Raw genomic sequence first — 17634 nt, 5'->3', positions numbered from 1 at the left:
ATTTTATGCAACTTTATACTTCTGAAATGAAAAATTGAACTCAATCTTAAACATCTAGAGGAAGCTAAATGGATTCAGCCATCAGTCACTTATTTACACCTGTGCATTCCTATTTTGACAAGCTAAAATATCTTCTGTGAAGGGAGAATGCTCCTTCACACATTTAAGATGATAGGTAGGGTATATGACAGAAAATATTTACAGGATAACCACAAAAATCAGCTTGGTGTATGAAAACACGGCATTGGCTGCTGTAGTAACACGTCAACGCCACTAGGTGGTGATATGTTATCTACTTTATTGATGCCGATGCTTGTGTTTCAGCCAGTGCGCCAACCTGTGAATGTAATGGATTGATGTGACAAATCAAACCTGCAGAATATGACACAGATTTTCCTGCAACTTTGGAAAATATATCATTGGGATAATATTCTAGATAATATTGTAAAATCAGTGTAGAACATCAGATGAGCTTGTCGCTCACTCTCTTCTTAGGACTTAAGTGTTAATGGTGAAGCAAACTCACCAACGAAAGTCATTGTTATCAGGTGATAAATCATTTACAAATGCTTTATAGATCCTTTAGAAGCCAATAAAAATAAACTGTTTTAGGTTGTTAGGCAGGTAATCCATTAATAAATCCTAAACAATAAGTGGATTCTCACCTTGAAAACAGCTGCCATGGTGGCATATGTAAATGTGACTGTTATATTGTTAATAAATGGCTTTTGGTCCACATGGTCTGCCAATATCTCCCTGACGTTAACAGTCCACTGGAGGGGTCTGCCTGATAAATTGATAAACCCGATAAAGCCTGAAGTTGTTTGTGTTAATGTTGTTATGACTGATACATAAAACATTAGTGAATAATTTATTAACCACTCATAAAACCATGAGTGACGACCTGTTAATCCTTTTTAAATGGTGCCTGATTAGAAAGTGCTAAAGCAAACTAATATCTGCATGTCAGAGGAGTAAGTTAAATATACAGGATGGAGAGAAACACAGTGGTGTATCACCTCTGTGGGTCTGAAGCCATGAGGAAGCGGATCTGAGGGTGCTTTGGTGTAGGCCAGAGGGAGGGAGAAATGAGGGAGGTCACTCCTGCCCCAGATTTGGAGGTGCCACTGTCTGGGGAGAGATTGATGGCTGCAAGCAACAGATAACAGCTTGCAGTGTGAAGGGTGATTAAAAAAAAGGCATAGATTGTAGGGAGAACCGGACCCCACCCGTTTGGGGCTGTGCTGAACAGCCACGTCTGATTCTGACACACTGCAATTAGCTGCTGAGGCAATTACAGGTTTGTGGAGGGTAAATGTGAGCTACTCTGACTTTTTTTTTTTTTTTTTTTTTTTTATCACACAATACGCTGAAAGATATCACTCATCTTACAGAATGTGTATTTATAGCAGAACTGTTATCGCAACTGGGTGAACAGTTGCTTTAAAAGTGGTCTTAAAACACTTCAGATGTCACAGCAATTTGTCCATATGGACACACATAAGGCATATTTACTCTAATTGCTACTCCATCCTCGTCTAAGTATTGTTGTGACAGCGGCCCAGCTGATCAGGCCTCTGCAACACATCCCGCTTGTTTCCCACGTAACCTATGAGCGGTCCATCACAATGCCATTGTTATCCATCAGATTGTCTGCAGTCATTACTTATTCAGCCAGCCGTCGTGTCTTTTGTCCAAAATCATTCTTCACTCTGTCCCCAAGACCTTCTCCTGCCTGCTGCGGCCCATCTGCCCCCCTGTCTGACACGTACTACACGAACCCCCCATTTCTCTCTCTCTCTCTCTCTCTCACACACACACACACACATGCAAAAACTCTCCACGCCAGCTGTCCACCTCATGTCCCCTGGCAGTAAAAGGTGCCGGCCGGCCCTGAGGCAAACCATCAGAGTACACAAGAAAGCAGTGCTCACCGCTCTCCAGCCTGTTTCCTTCACCAATGACAATGACATTTTAAACATTAAGTAAGCCACTTTCAGCTTTACAATTATCTGAACAGCATGACCAAGATGAACACATGAGGATACACAAACTTCTGATCAACACTATATGGGAGAAAGTGTAACATGTGCAACTTGAATCATCTACTGTGAACAGAGAGTCAGCATTTTATATTCTTTAGGTATCCAAATGTGTCAGCACCATTTTATCCTGCATAAGCAAGATTGAAATTCAGCTGAAACATTAGTGGACAAATCAATTTGCAGACTGACTGAAAAATAATTGGCAGCTATTTTGCAGTCGTGCCAAAACCCACCTTCAAACTGTGAGGATGTGCTGCCTTTCTTTGTGTTATGTGACGGTAAAAAAGTAGAATATCCTTGGATTTTAGACTGCAAAAACAAACAAACCTGCAAGGTTTGATTTAATTTACAAAACTGATTAAGCCTTTTATCAGTCATTCTTTAAAATAACCATGATTAATCCATAAGGAAAACAATCATTGGTTGCTTGCTTAATTGGCCCTTTGGTGTTTATCATTACTTTGAATAGGACATAGTTTTAGATACACATAGCTGCCAACTGCCTGCCCTGCAGAGAGCCATGAAGTGTCCTTTAATACTAATTTTCAGGTGCCACTGCCAAGATAGCTATAATATTTATTTAAGAAGAAGGAAGTAAGAAGCCATGCCAAATACTTGCTTAAAAATAGACAGCAGTCAATGATGGAAGTTATAAATAGAGGGAAGGAAAAGGGGCTGGTCCTGGACAGGGATATTTATAGCACTGACACACTGCTGTTTACTGGAGGCAGCAGACAGGGGTTCACTTATCAATAACACCATAAAATCCCAAATATAATAAAACACTGAATGCACAGTCACCACCCTCGTCCATGTCTGGAAAGATGCATCTGAGGTGAAATGAAATCACTTTTATGAGGGGATCAAAGGGATTACTCCTGAGGGTCTTCTATTCATGGACACAGTAAATGTAAAAGTTGGATCACTTTTCAGAGTCGACATTTCTCTGATTACAACATTTTTTCCATTTCTTGCCTCTTCAATCTGATTTATGAGTGATATGACAAAGATAACTCAGCATTAAGAAAAACTGAGTGAAGGAGACACAATCTTCTACAAACTGAAAGTCATATCTGAATTTGGAGGAAAAGCAAATAGCCCAAACCCAGTGGTGTAGAGGTAGTTTATTAGAGATATTGTCTTTTATAAACATCCCTGCACTGTTTTACTCTTTGTTTTCACCTGCAGCCTCATCTGGAACATGGACTTGAAAAGTAGCTGCTGCTTTATTTTACCTGCGTTACAATGTTTAATTTAGTGGCGGTGCTATAATGTGCAGAAAAATAGACATAAGCTGCATGTGTCCTACACACTTGCTTGATACAGGTGGAGGACAGACCAGCTGACTGAGGAGCAGGAGGAGGGGCAGGCAGACAGCCCGGCTGGCGGAGGAGCTGCTCCGCTCCGACAGACGGCCAACTTGAGCGGAGGGAACCTGCGACGCAAGCCGCTGCTGCGGAGTCCCCGGCAGCGACCAGCCACCGGTCTGTCTGGGAGTTTAGCGAGCTAAGCTAACGAGCTGACTTGGTCCTTGTTATACAGGGACGACACACGTGCTGTTAGAAAACTGGGGCGAGGAATTAACCAAGAGTGCTGTAATATTTTTTTAAGTTTCAATTTAAAATGTCTATATTACCGTTCACTCCTCCAATCGTGAAGAGGCTCCTTGGCTGGAAGAAGGGAGAGCAAAACGGGCAAGAGGAGAAATGGTGCGAAAAGGCTGTCAAAAGTCTTGTCAAGAAGTTGAAGAAGACGGGACAGTTGGACGAGTTGGAAAAAGCCATCACAACACAGAATGTCAACACGAAATGCATAACCATACCCAGGTAACGACACACACGGAGCTAACTAGCTGCCTCGTAGTTAGCTATGCTGGCAAGCTAGGGGTTGATGACAGCTAACGTTAGCCAGGTGGCTTGCTAGTTAGCTTGAGCAAATATAAGAAGCACAGTGCTTTGCTAGTGAAGCTGTTTCCTTTGTGAACTTATTAACGCTAACTTTGGCAGGTTAATGACCAAATTTACTTACGTTGAGGTGATTGGTGTGATGCTAAGCAGTGGGGGTTGATTGCATTGATAGTTAGCTTTAGCTGCCATAGTAAAACCAGTAGTACACAGTAGAGCTAATATTAGCTGAAGAGTACAAACTTAACCTGTTTTCCGGCTTATCGTTATTTGTCTAATTTTCTTGTGCACACGAGTAGCAGTCAATTGGCATTTTACTACTCTGAAATACCGGTAAATGGCAAACTGTCATGAATTTCACTTATTATTATAAGAAGACGTGGTGTGCCCCAGCCTGTCAGCTCATACATATCTATTAACATAATGTTGTTTTCTATCGTTCGTGTGCACAACTGGCATTGCCGGTGGACCAACGGTAACATACAGCTGAATCTGTGTGAATGTGACCGACAGGAATAGTTAGTGTCCCTCAAATACCCAAGCAAGTTTAGGAAAAGGTCTGACCAAGTTTCACCCACTGACATTGCAGCTGTGAGACATTTAGTGCTACATAAACAAGTATGTCCACAGTTCACACGTGTGATGAAGAGGAGAAGGGGTGGCTTGGCGGAGCAGATCTCTGACTCATAGAGGATGTTTAGACTGGAGTTTGTGTACTCTGGGAAAAGTTGGACTGAGGTCTCGGTTTGGGATTCTCCATATGGGACACCCATCCGTCTAAGACCAGAAACTTGTAGTTTACTGACATATGAGGTGGATTTTTTGGTTGTGATGCAGAGCTGTGCATACAAACAGTTGTGTTCCCAGAGGTCTGGATGACTCAACAAATGTTGATCATGTGTTTTCAGTGGGTTGGATGTTCAATCAAAATATTGTGCAGTAGAATTTGTTTACTTGTTTGACACTGTCTTCACTCAGCAGTAACTCTGTAAATGAGACTGGCTTGAATCCTTGTTTCCATCTGTTGTCCTGGACAGACCTCAAAATGTTTAAATGAAAATGAGACTTTTCACCAGAAGCTACAGTGATAACAACACACTCTTTTAATTTTTTATTGCTATTTTTTTTTCTTTCTACCCTTTCTTCCTATATAAAATTAATGAGGCAGGCAGACATCTCAGCCATGCTGGTGAAAAGCAGAATACACCCCTCAGTGACCTCTGTAGTTGCTAAATATCTTTATCCAATGAATATTCAGTCAGGTAGCTTGTAGGTTTGATTGCTAATAAGACCAAGTCTCCCATGATGGTGTGTATAGAAGTCAGAGCATGGGTGTCAACCTACATTAAAAAACCTTTTCTCAGTTTATGGGAATGTTCTCTGGGCTCCAGGGAGGGCGTGGGCCACTGTTTAGATTGTGGTTCAGTCGGTGGGTCCAGGGACTGTAGGTTTACAGAATAACAGCTGTCCTGCTATCTGTTGGAGATACAGGGATTCAGTGGTTCTGTGCTACAGCAGGCCCACTGTGTGCTGTACTTTCATCACCTCCTGTTATGTGGCTCAGAGAGAAAGGGGTTGTCAGCATTTAAAGGGGTCAAATGCGGGCCTGAGGCACTAGAGTGTACTCAGCCAATAGAAAATTATGTACTACAACATCTGCATTGTGTTAACTGAGAGCAGATCAATTTTCTGTGTCTCATGCAGTATGTGTATGAGAGATTTATTACACCAGTGAAGTTAATGTTTTGACATGGTTGGTGAAAAGGAAAGCATGCATATTCTTGTTTCGAGCTCTGTGTGTTGACTCTAGATAATAAAATGTGTATATAAATTAAATGTTTTGCCAGTGTTGCAGTTTCATGTAGCGACTTTCCAGAACTGCCTTTTTTAATCTATGGTGTACTGGATAATTTACTGGCTTTAAATTGAAGTGATGGACCAAAGCGATAGGTGTTTTTTTTTTTTTTTTTTTTTTTTTTTTTTTTTTGGGGGGGGGGGGGGGGGGTCAAAATGAACCAAAGTTATTAAAAACAGTTTTGGGAGTGCATTTTTATCTTTATTTGAAAATGGGCAGCAGGGAGATGACAAAACATGAGGAGAGGGAGGAAAAAATGAACAGTAAGCAACAGAGGTTTCCAGCTGAATTCAAACTGGGGACACTGTAATCACAGCATGCTGCATGTGTTTTAACTGCTGGTTTTCCCATTCTTCACTTGTTTCTTCATCTTCAGGCACTGGACAGTACACACAAGTGCTGGTAGAAACTCTTTAACTGGAAGTGATTTCTTCCCCACTCAGGATAATCACAGGATAATAGGTGCTGCATTGGTGTTGAGATGCCCATGAAATCTTGGCTGCTGTGTGGTTGTTGTTTTTTCTGGTGAATAAGAGGGTTGCCTCAGTCCAGCTGGGTGTCAGAGTGGTCCTCATGTCAGAGTGGCAGATCTAAATCTAAGAGGCAGGACATAGCCCAGGCCAACCTCAGCAGACGCATGGGAACGCTGACCTCAGCTGACCCAACAAATACACCCTCTATGCAAGAGGCAGTGCCGGAAGATGAGTCTGAACCCATCTCTTTTGGGGTGGTCGCTGATGCAGTCTGAAAGCTTGAATTGTTTGAATAGCTGGCAGAGGTGGTGGTGGTGGTCTGTGGTGTGCTTCCCACTCAGTGTCTTTGCTTGCTAGAGGTAGATATGTTTTTTTTTTCTTATTTTGGTGAAAATTGTGTCCAAGCCTGTTAATTTAAATCCATTGCTTGATTCAAGGCTATCAGAGTGAATAGCAGTGCATTAGACACCAACACCAACCACAATGGGACAGCCTTAATATCTAAGAACAGCTGACCATGCAAATGACATACAATTATGGTATATTATTTAAAATTGTGTATATATTTTGAGCTTTAAACCTGTGATTTAGGAGATTCTGTTTTGTCTTGGAACATTTTGGCAGTTCTTTTTTTCCCCTTACCTTGTATGAAAGTGGCAGTGGGAGTTTGTCATTGCAGGTGTCTCTTGTCATTGGTCTGAGAGCTCTGCACTAGAAGTGTAATTTCAGTTGCAATACATCTCATTCTGTCTGAGACTAAAATAACAGATAAGGTTTAATGTTGTCTTGATTTTTCAAGATTTTGCCAAATGTTTGACCTCATCATCAGCTTAATCTAAATATATATATAATTACTATAAATTATGCTATTTTGAGTGTTACACTCTAAGTTGCTTTGCTGGTCACCTTGACAGAGGCACCAAGCATGTTTGAACTTGGCTGCCTTAAACCCCGAGTCCTCTGTGACATACTTTGCAGGAGGCCAAGCTCGTGGCAGAGAATGAGAGCCATATGTTTCTTATCTGACAGCGCAACAATGAGCTGAACTGTTGTTGAGCTCTGCTGGAAAAAAGCCATCACCACACTGGATTCTATGTGAGGAGAGAGATCCAACATCTGTAGTCCCCCCTTTCCTTTTTTAGTCATTTTGGTATATGGCTACACTTCACAGGTACAAAACACTGTGGATATGAGGTTTCGTCACGTTGTTCTCTTTCTATGGTCACTGCAATTTTTAATAATTCATAGTTGGACCGGCCATGTTTGACTTGTAGTAGACAACTTTTGTATTTGAACATCACCACCACCATTTGCCGTCAGTTTCCATGAACTTTGTTGCTAGCCTGTTGTTTGTATTCTGAAATGATTATTTGTTGTTTGTGTCTGCATCTTACCGTGGTTCAGACAGCCGACGTTTCCCTGACCCATGCTGCTGTGTGGGAACAGCTGAGGGGACGGTTGGCGAAAATGCTGTCTTTCATACTTAAAGTATTTTAATACAGTAAAAGAAAAAGCAAACATTGCATAAGCAGTGTTGGAAAAATTATTATTTTGAACTGGTCTTGCGTCAGTAAAATGCTTGTGGTATTCTCTCTATTCGGAACTAGGAAATATATTAAATGTCAAAACCTATCATTCCAAAACACAACTTCAATCATAGTGAGGGCATAGAGCAAATCAACACGTGCATGCACCGCTACAGTGTTTTTGGTGGTGTATTTCAGATCTTTAGATGGGCGTCTCCAGGTCTCCCACAGAAAAGGTCTTCCTCATGTCATCTACTGTCGCTTATGGCGCTGGCCAGACCTGCAGTCCCACCATGAGCTGAGGGCTGTCGACCACTGTGAATTTGCCTTCCACACCAAGAAGGATGAAGTCTGCGTCAACCCCTACCACTACCAGAGGGTGGAGACACCAAGTAAGTGCAGTTAATTGCTACATGATCCAAATGACTGTATTTAAAATAATACTTTTGCATACAGCCTGTAATGAATATCTATGTGTCTCCAGTTTTGCCTCCTGTCCTAGTTCCACGACATACAGACATCCCCGCAGAGTTTCCACCATTGGATGACTACAGCCCATCCATCCCTGAGAACACCAACTTCCCTGCTGGCATTGAGCCCCAGAGTAACTATATTCCTGGTAAGAAAAACAGCTCCATTATTTCTGTGAACGGAACTTAAAAGTCTGCAAACTCTTTCTTTAGTGATTTGGTGTGTGCCGAAAAATATGTACCTGAATGGAGCATTTACAAGTAGTACTGGTTATTGTAGGAATTGGAGCAACAAAATGGAACAGAAAAACCTTTCTTGGTAAATTTCAGTTGCTTCGATATTTTTTGCCTCCAATGTTCAAGGTTGGCTTAAAATTAATACAAGCAAAAAGTAAAAGCTGTAAAGCATTCGTTAAGATGTTTCAGCATTTGAAAACACACCAAACCTTTGGAATGCTGAGCTTTACCTTTGTCTGTCATAGAAACTCCCCCACCGGGGTATCTGAGTGAGGATGGTGAGACAAATGATCACCAGCTCAACCACAGCATGGACACAGGTGAGTCACGTGACAGGACACTCAATTCAAGCACATACTGTTCTAATTATGCCTTATCGGGATCATGAACCAGTCCTCTATTACTGCTCTATTTTAGGTTCACCCAGCCTGTCGCCCAATCCTGTGTCACCCACAAACAGTAATCTTGGTAAGCAAAACCAAAGGGTTCAGCTCTGCTTGCAGAGCATATCATTTGTTAAGTGTACTTAATTGGTTGATAGCAGTGACATTGGGTAAGGTATAATACTGCCTATACCGCGGCCTTTTCCCAACAAACTGGCATGTGTAATCAAATTACATGTCTCAGTCATTCACTTACTATGTTACTGATTTTTGTTCTTGCTTTTCTGTTTCATACATCATTGAATATAGGCCATGTCAGATATGACTCTCTTTACTCTGCACTACTTTCTATATAGTGGACACTCAATAGTTCACTCAGTAACTTGAGATTTCAAACATTTACTTCATCATCATCATTTTGCATCATCACTGACAGCTGTTGAGTTGACCAGCTGGAATTTTGTCATCTATAAAATGCAGCGCAATGTATTGTGGGATTTTTCAGTGCACTATATCATGAACTCATCTACACACTCAAAATTTGGACACTGAAATAAAATGGCGGACAGTAAATGTAGTGCACTACATGGACATGGCCTTGGTGGTGGCATCCTGGTGGCTCAGCTGGCTCAGACACATACTGCATACCATGTACATATACTGTAGACTGTGAGAGTATATATGTAGGAGCAGATCTGGAGACTGTTTAATCTGAATCATCCTGCAACAATGGACCCATCCCAACCTGACTGTACCCGATGACCGTACCATCGTCAGTAAATCAAGAATAGCTGATGGTGCTGTTCATATAACGTGCACAGACAGTCAGATTAGAATATCTTTGTATGGGTGAGCGTGTTTGTGTCTGTGAGAGACAGATGAGCAATTTACAAGAGCAGTGGACTACGTCTGGGAGGCATAGCCTCAGGGCAGTAACAGAGTAAGAGTGGTATGAATGGACTCTTTGTCTACGGTCTGTCCATGTCTGGAAAAACCAGCAACAGAAAGCTCAAGGTAACGCAATAATAATAATATCCGGTTGCCAGGTTATTCTATCTATGTGGAAAGCCACCAGGAGGTCATCGTTAGAAAAATAAATAGCATGTCATGTCTTGGCCATTCATGGCTGGGGCCATGAGGGTCATGGGAAAGAGCTCTTGAAGAGAAATCAAAGGGAAACTTTATCAGCAGTGAGCATCTCCACAGTCAAATTGCTTGTTTGACTACAAAGCAGTTTACCTGTTCTCACGATCTGAATTCTTTTTTCATGGACCCAACAGGAGCATGCATTTCTGGTAATGTCTCTCCATGTACCCCCCCCACCCTCTGCTCACACAGACTTACAACCTGTGACGTACTGCGAGTCTGCCTTCTGGTGCTCTATCTCCTACTATGAGCTGAACCAGCGTGTAGGAGAGACCTTCCATGCCTCCCAGCCCTCCCTCACAGTAGATGGATTCACAGACCCCTCCAACTCTGAACGCTTCTGTCTGGGCTTGCTGTCCAATGTCAACCGCAACTCAGCAGTCGAGCTCACACGCCGACACATAGGTACTCATTTTATTTCAGAGGGGCCACATAAGCACTGGTGTGATTTGCCTTTCAAATTTGTGAGCTTAGCGAAAACCTTCTCTCTTCCCCTTCCAGGACGGGGCGTGAGGTTGTACTACATTGGGGGAGAGGTGTTTGCTGAGTGTCTCAGTGACAGTGCCATCTTTGTGCAGAGTCCCAACTGCAACCAGCGCTATGGCTGGCATCCTGCCACTGTGTGCAAAATACCGCCAGGTTAGCATGAGAGGATGCCCACAAACACATGAAGCCATTAGAGGCAAAATGACAAGAGCATAATTGTGTTCCAGTTCCTTTTTTGTTCTCTGTGGTAGTAAGCAGAATAAATCTTTATTTTGCAGGCTGCAACCTGAAGATCTTCAACAACCAGGAGTTTGCTGCTCTGCTCGCCCAGTCAGTCAACCAGGGCTTCGAGGCCGTCTACCAGCTCACCAGGATGTGTACCATTCGCATGAGTTTTGTCAAGGGTTGGGGAGCTGAGTATAGGTAAATAAATACATTTCAGCGTGTTTTGGACATGTACTTCTTATTGACTAAATGTGTGTTTATGCAGTATGTAACAGTTAAAGGGCCTGTAGAAGTTAATATGACAAATATATAATATGCTGTTTGCTAAAGATGCCCTATTGAAGCGATACAGATCTAGGCCATTTTCCATTGAGGTAACATCCAGTATAATAAAAGGCAGCAATGTTTCTTAATTCAGTTAAAAATATTTCTTATTTTTTATAATTTAGTACTTGAGATTCCACCAAAAATACCAGCATATAGAATCTGACTGGCAGATTTGAGTTAGTTACATTGAAGTGACTGAATAAGTGACCACAGCCTCCTTCTGACACATTTGCTTTTTTCCTTTCTTCTCTCATATGATGTTATGTACTTGGATAAACACGGAGTGGATGTTGAGGGAGGCTGTCAGGTCTGAGTAAGCCCCAGAGTGTGGGAAGGGGGGGCAGAGAATTTAAGGGGGTCTGAAGTGAACCGACCCCTCTCTGCTTGGGGCAGCTCTCTTGGTGGAAGACATCACGCTGCAGACACACAGCACATAAAGCCATTTAAAGCCAAGACCAGGCACACAGTATACCTTTCCCTTCTCGCTTCCTGTGTAAACTTTGCTGTTCGTTCACTTTGCTGTTCCTATATCAGCTTTCCAAGGTGGAATAAAGTACGCAGGCCATATGCTGTTGTCTTTGTTTGAGCCTGTTTAAATTTGTTAGTAAACAAAAGTTTTAAGTGTCTCGGTTTTTAAGGGCTCATCACGCACACATGTACTGTAGGATACAGTTGTTTCATTAAGCTGTTTGTCCCAGACTTAAGAAGAAAAAGTAAGAGGGCCTTGATGTTGATGGTCAGGATAATTATGAAATTAAGGAGTGTTGTGCACAGACGGGAGCACACTTGGAAAGGAGAAAGAGGGTGAAGGGGGAGGGAGCTGCTGTGAGTCTGCAAGAGAGGGTTGAGTAACGGAGGAAGAATGCAGGCGACATGGAGTGGGAGGTGAACACATTTCAGACACCCTTTGCAAGGGGGATTCCCACGGGACTGTCAGTGGCACGTGTTAAATTTCTGGCACCGAACACGTTGGAGAAAACCATCTCTGATAGAAACTTGAATGACTTCAGAAATAGCCTGTACAGTCGGCTTCAGTGCTGCTGCTCACTCAGCTGAGACTGAGTAGGCTGTCTCTTTGGATTGACTGTATTGAAGTTACATTAACAGTGACATGTCTCAGGGATGTTAAATGGATGGTACGATGATGTAGTATGAAAAGCTATCAGTAATGACGAACCCCCTGTTGACCCTCTCTTTCTGTCCCCTGCAGACGTCAGACAGTGACCAGCACCCCCTGCTGGATAGAGCTGCATCTCAACGGCCCTTTGCAGTGGCTGGACAAGGTCCTGACACAGATGGGCTCTCCCAGCATCCACTGCTCCAGCGTGTCGTAGGAGCAGCACAAGCTTTCCAGAAACCCTCCTTCCCCTCCAAACACTTAGACACAAACCACATTGGAAAACTCAAGCGTCTCTTAGTGACGACACAGGAAGAGATGCCGTTCATCAAATCAACGAATCCCTCTCCTCACTCGCTGTCTCTAACATTTCACCTCACATCTAGAGCACTTTCCTTAGTACCATTTAGTGTCTGCATTTGATGGTAATTTTAGGACTTGTACATTGTTTTGTTTTCATGTGTTCAACGGCAGCCACAGGGTATTTTCAATAGGTTTAAAAGACTAACCACATTCTCGTCATTATTCATTCAGACATTATTCATGTCTATGCTTAGTGTTGTATTTTCTTTTTCTTTTAATAAGGGAGATCGAAATGTTTATCTCCCAAGTTGAAGTTCTGGTACAGTTTCAGCTTTGTCACCTTTTACATGTTTCAAAACATTTTTGATTCTATGAATTAGCTAAAATTACGAATACGCTGTCATCAGTGGTGTTTTCAGTGTCCCAGTACCACTCTTTGTAATCGCTGAATTGGGAGGCTTATTTATCAATTGAACCATAAATTAAAACATGTAATTCTGAGTAGTTGTTAAATAGAATATATTTAATTAATATTTTAAGTACAAGGTACTTTGCCCATACTGATTTATCAGTATTGATGAAAGTGTCAATTATCTGATTGATCATGTAATTGGTATTTTATCTAACAAAATATAGACATTAGCACCATTGTTTCTTGAAAAGAACCCTTGTATGAAAACTATTTTGCTCAGTGAAAGAGACATTTTATAAGTTATTTTTGCATACTGTCCTGCATGGGAATATATTTTTTTTAATGCCTCAATATAATTGTACATAAATATTTATAGCTTGTGATTTCTTGTAGTCATGCATTGCTTGAAACAGTGGACCTGACTGACCTCTGGCATGAGTAGATTCACAAAAGGACTCCTGGTTCTTTGTTGTGACACTTAGAACTACTGTACCAGTGATTACTGTTAGTTCATAATAGAAACATAGGGTATGAAAAACAGTGTGAGTGATCATAGGGGACTGGTAGAATTTAGGCACAGTGTGACTTCGGTGTGAAGGGTACTCACTCGCAGTAACTGAGGCTGTGGTAAATGCAGGTTTTTTTCCCATATTACCAACTATTAGCCAGTAGTACACTGTGCTCTATGTGGGTACATGATGCACTTCCGACTTAGTTTGTTGATCAGTGTAAAGCTTTAGTTCTCGTGGTAGTTTGCTTGTCCAGTAAATAATGTATATCACATGTACATTGCTACAATATAAGGCATGTAATACGCTTGCAGTCTTTGGACATTGTCTATGAAGCCACCATATTTATCCTGCACTTACTTGCAGTACATAAGTCTGAGTCACCATGTAATCCACTTACAACAGTTACATGGTGCTAAACCGAAATACTGTGTACTGCAGTGCATTAGGTAGTTGGTAGATCTGTATCAGTACATGTGTTCCTTGATATTTTTAGTTGGTGGTTTTCAGTTCCAAGTCTTATGTACATGTTTGTTCATGTAGCCTAATATTTGTTCTCAAATGACCATTGTTTTGTTATCTGTGAAAATTTAATAAATTGCAACTGAGTAAAAAATAACTTATGAGCCAGTGTTTTTTTAAGCATGGCTTGTAATAAATGGCGTCACTGTCAGTTGAGAATTCAACCCTAAGGCAACTTTTGAGGCTGTAGTTTGCGGTGGTATTTTGTTGGATGGCATATTGTAAGCGTCACATGCAAATGTAAATGACAAATGACAAAATACTTCACCCTTCAGTGTAATGCTGTCCAACACAGCACAGGGAATGAACATTTCATTTATTGGAGATGTACTCCATTGGAGCATACAGGTGTTCCTGTTTTTCTGCTCTGCATAAGAATGAATTAGCTGTATGTAACCATGGAGCGCAAGAGTCTTGTGTTCACAATAAATGCGCCACACTCACACTACAGAGCAGAACATTTAAAATCACAAGTTTTTATGTTGATTAAACAGAATGTGCATTAAATGTTTTTCAACTATTCTGAGGATAAGGCACATTATGTCACTTGCTTAAATATGTGACAAGTGTACCTAAAGGACGTATACAGAAATCAAAGCCCACATGGTTTAATGTTGTTTTTCCACGTGCAACACCATTATGTGTTGAGGTACTCAGGGCTTGAAGCATAGCAAGGGGCCCAAGGGAGAAGACTGAGGGTCAGGGCCATCCATTGGCTGTCTTCTCTCCCTAATCAAGATATTCAACTGTTTCTCACTATACATCAGTATTGCAATCATTTAAGGATCAAAAGTTTCTAAATATGACTATGCCTACAGTGACATCTGTAAGCATCTCCACCTTCCAGGTGCAAAAAGCAAGTCAAAGGGCGCTGGATCTTGTGGGAGCCCCAGGAGAGGAGAGGAGGAGGATGAGGAGAAAAGAGACCGAGTCACAGGTAGATACTTTTAGCTTTCCTCGCCTGATGATAACCCGTCTATCTCATCATCATCGCCACCGATGGCCATCCAAAATGCTTTTGCTACCTGGAAAGCAGATTTAGAGTTGATATTGGTTTATAAATAAACATGTTTACCCAGTAGCAATATACAATTCTCAGAGCCAATCAAGGATTCACACACACAACGTGCTACTGTTCCAACAAATCAGATTTGAACAAAAGTCTTGGTGTCTTATAACTGGGGGTGAATATAGTTGCTTACCTTCTCTGCATGAACCTTTCTCTGCTCATGAGGTAATGAGGATGCTTTGTCTGCAGGTTGAAAATCAGAGAAAACCAAAACATCAAACAACATCAGCTGTACAAATATTTGACCTCCACACCAACAATGAGAACGAGGTACAAACACACCAAAATCATAATGCTTTAAAAGAGGCCATCAGAGGCTGTGGGGGTTTTTGCAGACAAAGTTGCATGTTCGCTTTTCATTTCTAAATTACCTTTCATCTCTTTTAATTTGGTGAAGAGGCGCTCAAAGTTATCCACATCTGCATCTCCAGCCGTGAGATTAGCGAGCTCCTGAATGTCCAGATCAGTCATTGCATCTGAGCAAATCAACACAAGCAATTAAAATATCCATCTTTTGGGTGCACATACTGAGGAATATGTACCAGCAGGATCAACCTCAGTAGCAAAAAGAGGCTTTATCAGGAGTTCACTTACCAACTACTGTGTCTCCCTGTGTGTCTGTGTTTGTACTGCTCTCTGTACGGTTCGCCTCCTCACTAACAAGTGAGCCCTCTATTGGCAAACTGGAAGACTGCAACAGAAAAGAAGCTGGGTTAACATACCTCCTCCAAAACAGTCAGATTGATAACCCCATTTAGATAAACATGGATTGATATACACGAGAAAAAAGTAATAAAACACTGAACGCTAATTGTAATTATTAGAATGAAAATGGTTACACAAAATTGCCACTGACTGGAGGATCTTGACAGCTGTGTGGGCGTGGGTTGTTGTGTCTGGAGGCCACCAAACTACTCATCAGACCAAAGCCCTGATTGTGCCCTATCAAGCACAGATATAACCAGTCACATACCATACATGCAAAGAGATAAATTAAACCGTCAGAGGAAAGTGCAATGGGTAATTATACTGATGTCATCTCACCATCTTTCATCTCCACACTGGACCACACGTTGGCATTGAGGGCCTGGACAATCCTCTTCACTCCTGTGGATTCTGGAAAGTCATCTGATGAAGGCAACAAAGACGGTGAGATGGAGAACACAAAAATGAGCAAAACATGAACATTAAAAACCTAAATGTGTTCAATGTCATTGTAAAACTGACCATCCTCATCTGGCAGCTCCTGCGGATTGAGCTCCACCAGCTCAAAGGCATGGGCCAAACACCACTGTTGTGCTTCATGTCTGGTCACCCCTAGAATACAAATCAAAGTTCAGCTGCCAGACAATAACCTGCAAAATTGTATTCCAGGGATCTCTGCTTTCACACATAGCGGGACAACTTACCATTTTCACAGACTCTGTCACACACCAGAATGAGCACCTCTGGAGCCAGATCTTCCACCACCGATATCCAAGGATGCAGTTTTTCCAGACCATCCTTCTGCAAACACCATGCACGTATAATAAACGATCCACATGTATCATAGGATATACTGCTGAGATTTTCAAACTATACTTTATTGATAAGTCGCGTACCACTGTGCTGTCAAAATAAGCGATGAAAGCCTGCATGGACTGAGCGATCTCCGATGACATTTGATAAGTGCTTGGTACAACACATAGTCTGACATCTGCTGTATAATATTTGTTGTTGATGGTCCATGGGTACCAAGCTACTGATTCTTCTCTCTTGATCGGCTCAGGCAAAGTCTTCGAATTGAGGATCTCTGAGATAAAACACATGTTAAAAAAAAAATCACACATAGAAGATACAGACATTACGTTAGGCTAAGGTGCTCTGCTTACTTTCACTGTGACGGCGACAACCTGTAGAAATGTACTAAACCTCCTTTAGACTGACCATTGCTGTTTCTATAACAGCCCCACCAAAAGAAATCATTGAACTAGCTTGACAACCTGAGACAAACGGGTTATTAAGCCGTATTAGCATCATACAGTCGCAATCAAATGGTATCTATCATGCTAAGAGTAAGTTAGCTTCGTTTAAGGTTAGCCTGTTTGCCAATCCTGCACATTAGGCTTTGTTAAACTTACGTTTTATCAGCTCTTCCTCTTTAAAAGCATTGTCACAGCTGGTGATGAGCACACATGGAATTGTAATCTCTGTGTTTTCTTCTAAGGCCGACATTTTTACAATATTTCGGACAAGCTTCTGCAGCTGCTAGCTTAGCGTGACGTTAAACAACTTTATAACCTTTCAACTCTGAGCCGCTGCGACGGTCTCTTCCGGTGCATCGTTAGGTTGAAGAAACAGAGCTCACGGCTTGTTTTAATAACGCCTTTCGATAAATTTTATGTGCGTTGCCGTTACATTATTTTATTCTCATAATATAAACATTAAAAACGTGATTCGTGTTTAAATTAATTGCGCTTCCTGTACTGAAGCGTTTTAGAGATGAGTATGTGAAATTATTTTGCCCCTTTATTTGCCTCACAGGCGAGACACCACCCCGAAAACTCCACCAATAAATCGTTAATGTATGAGTAGGTGTCTTTACAGTAAGATTAAAGCAGGGCCACAGTTGACATTTGTGCTGCT

At 41.6% G+C, this 17634-nt stretch overlaps 2 protein-coding genes across 2 annotated transcripts; one reads left to right on the top strand and one right to left on the bottom strand.

The window, feature by feature from the left end:
* The first annotated feature begins 3451 nt into the window (after positions 1-3451).
* On the top strand, positions 3452-14037 carry smad3b (SMAD family member 3b). Its single transcript, XM_076732911.1, has 9 exons — positions 3452-3871; positions 8002-8195; positions 8288-8422; positions 8756-8830; positions 8928-8978; positions 10232-10444; positions 10541-10678; positions 10804-10948; positions 12288-14037. The coding sequence occupies exons 1-9, from the start codon at positions 3669-3671 to the stop codon at positions 12409-12411; spliced, it is 1278 nt and encodes a 425-aa protein (XP_076589026.1). The 5' UTR covers positions 3452-3668; the 3' UTR covers positions 12412-14037.
* Positions 14038-14306: 269 nt separating this feature from the next.
* Positions 14307-17297, bottom strand: aagab (alpha and gamma adaptin binding protein). The gene is made up of 10 exons (XM_076732912.1): positions 17130-17297; positions 16611-16801; positions 16419-16515; positions 16237-16326; positions 16054-16137; positions 15866-15951; positions 15604-15700; positions 15381-15485; positions 15143-15192; positions 14307-14965 (listed from the first exon to the last, which is right to left on the bottom strand). The coding sequence occupies exons 1-10, from the start codon at positions 17221-17223 to the stop codon at positions 14888-14890; spliced, it is 972 nt and encodes a 323-aa protein (XP_076589027.1). The 5' UTR covers positions 17224-17297; the 3' UTR covers positions 14307-14887.
* Between the last annotated feature and the right edge of the window lie 337 nt (positions 17298-17634).

This window comes from Chaetodon auriga, chromosome 6 (assembly GCF_051107435.1).
Source record: "Chaetodon auriga isolate fChaAug3 chromosome 6, fChaAug3.hap1, whole genome shotgun sequence".
NCBI classification, from domain to species: Eukaryota; Metazoa; Chordata; class Actinopteri; order Chaetodontiformes; family Chaetodontidae; genus Chaetodon; species Chaetodon auriga.
This window is presented reverse-complemented; position numbering and strand designations above follow the sequence as displayed.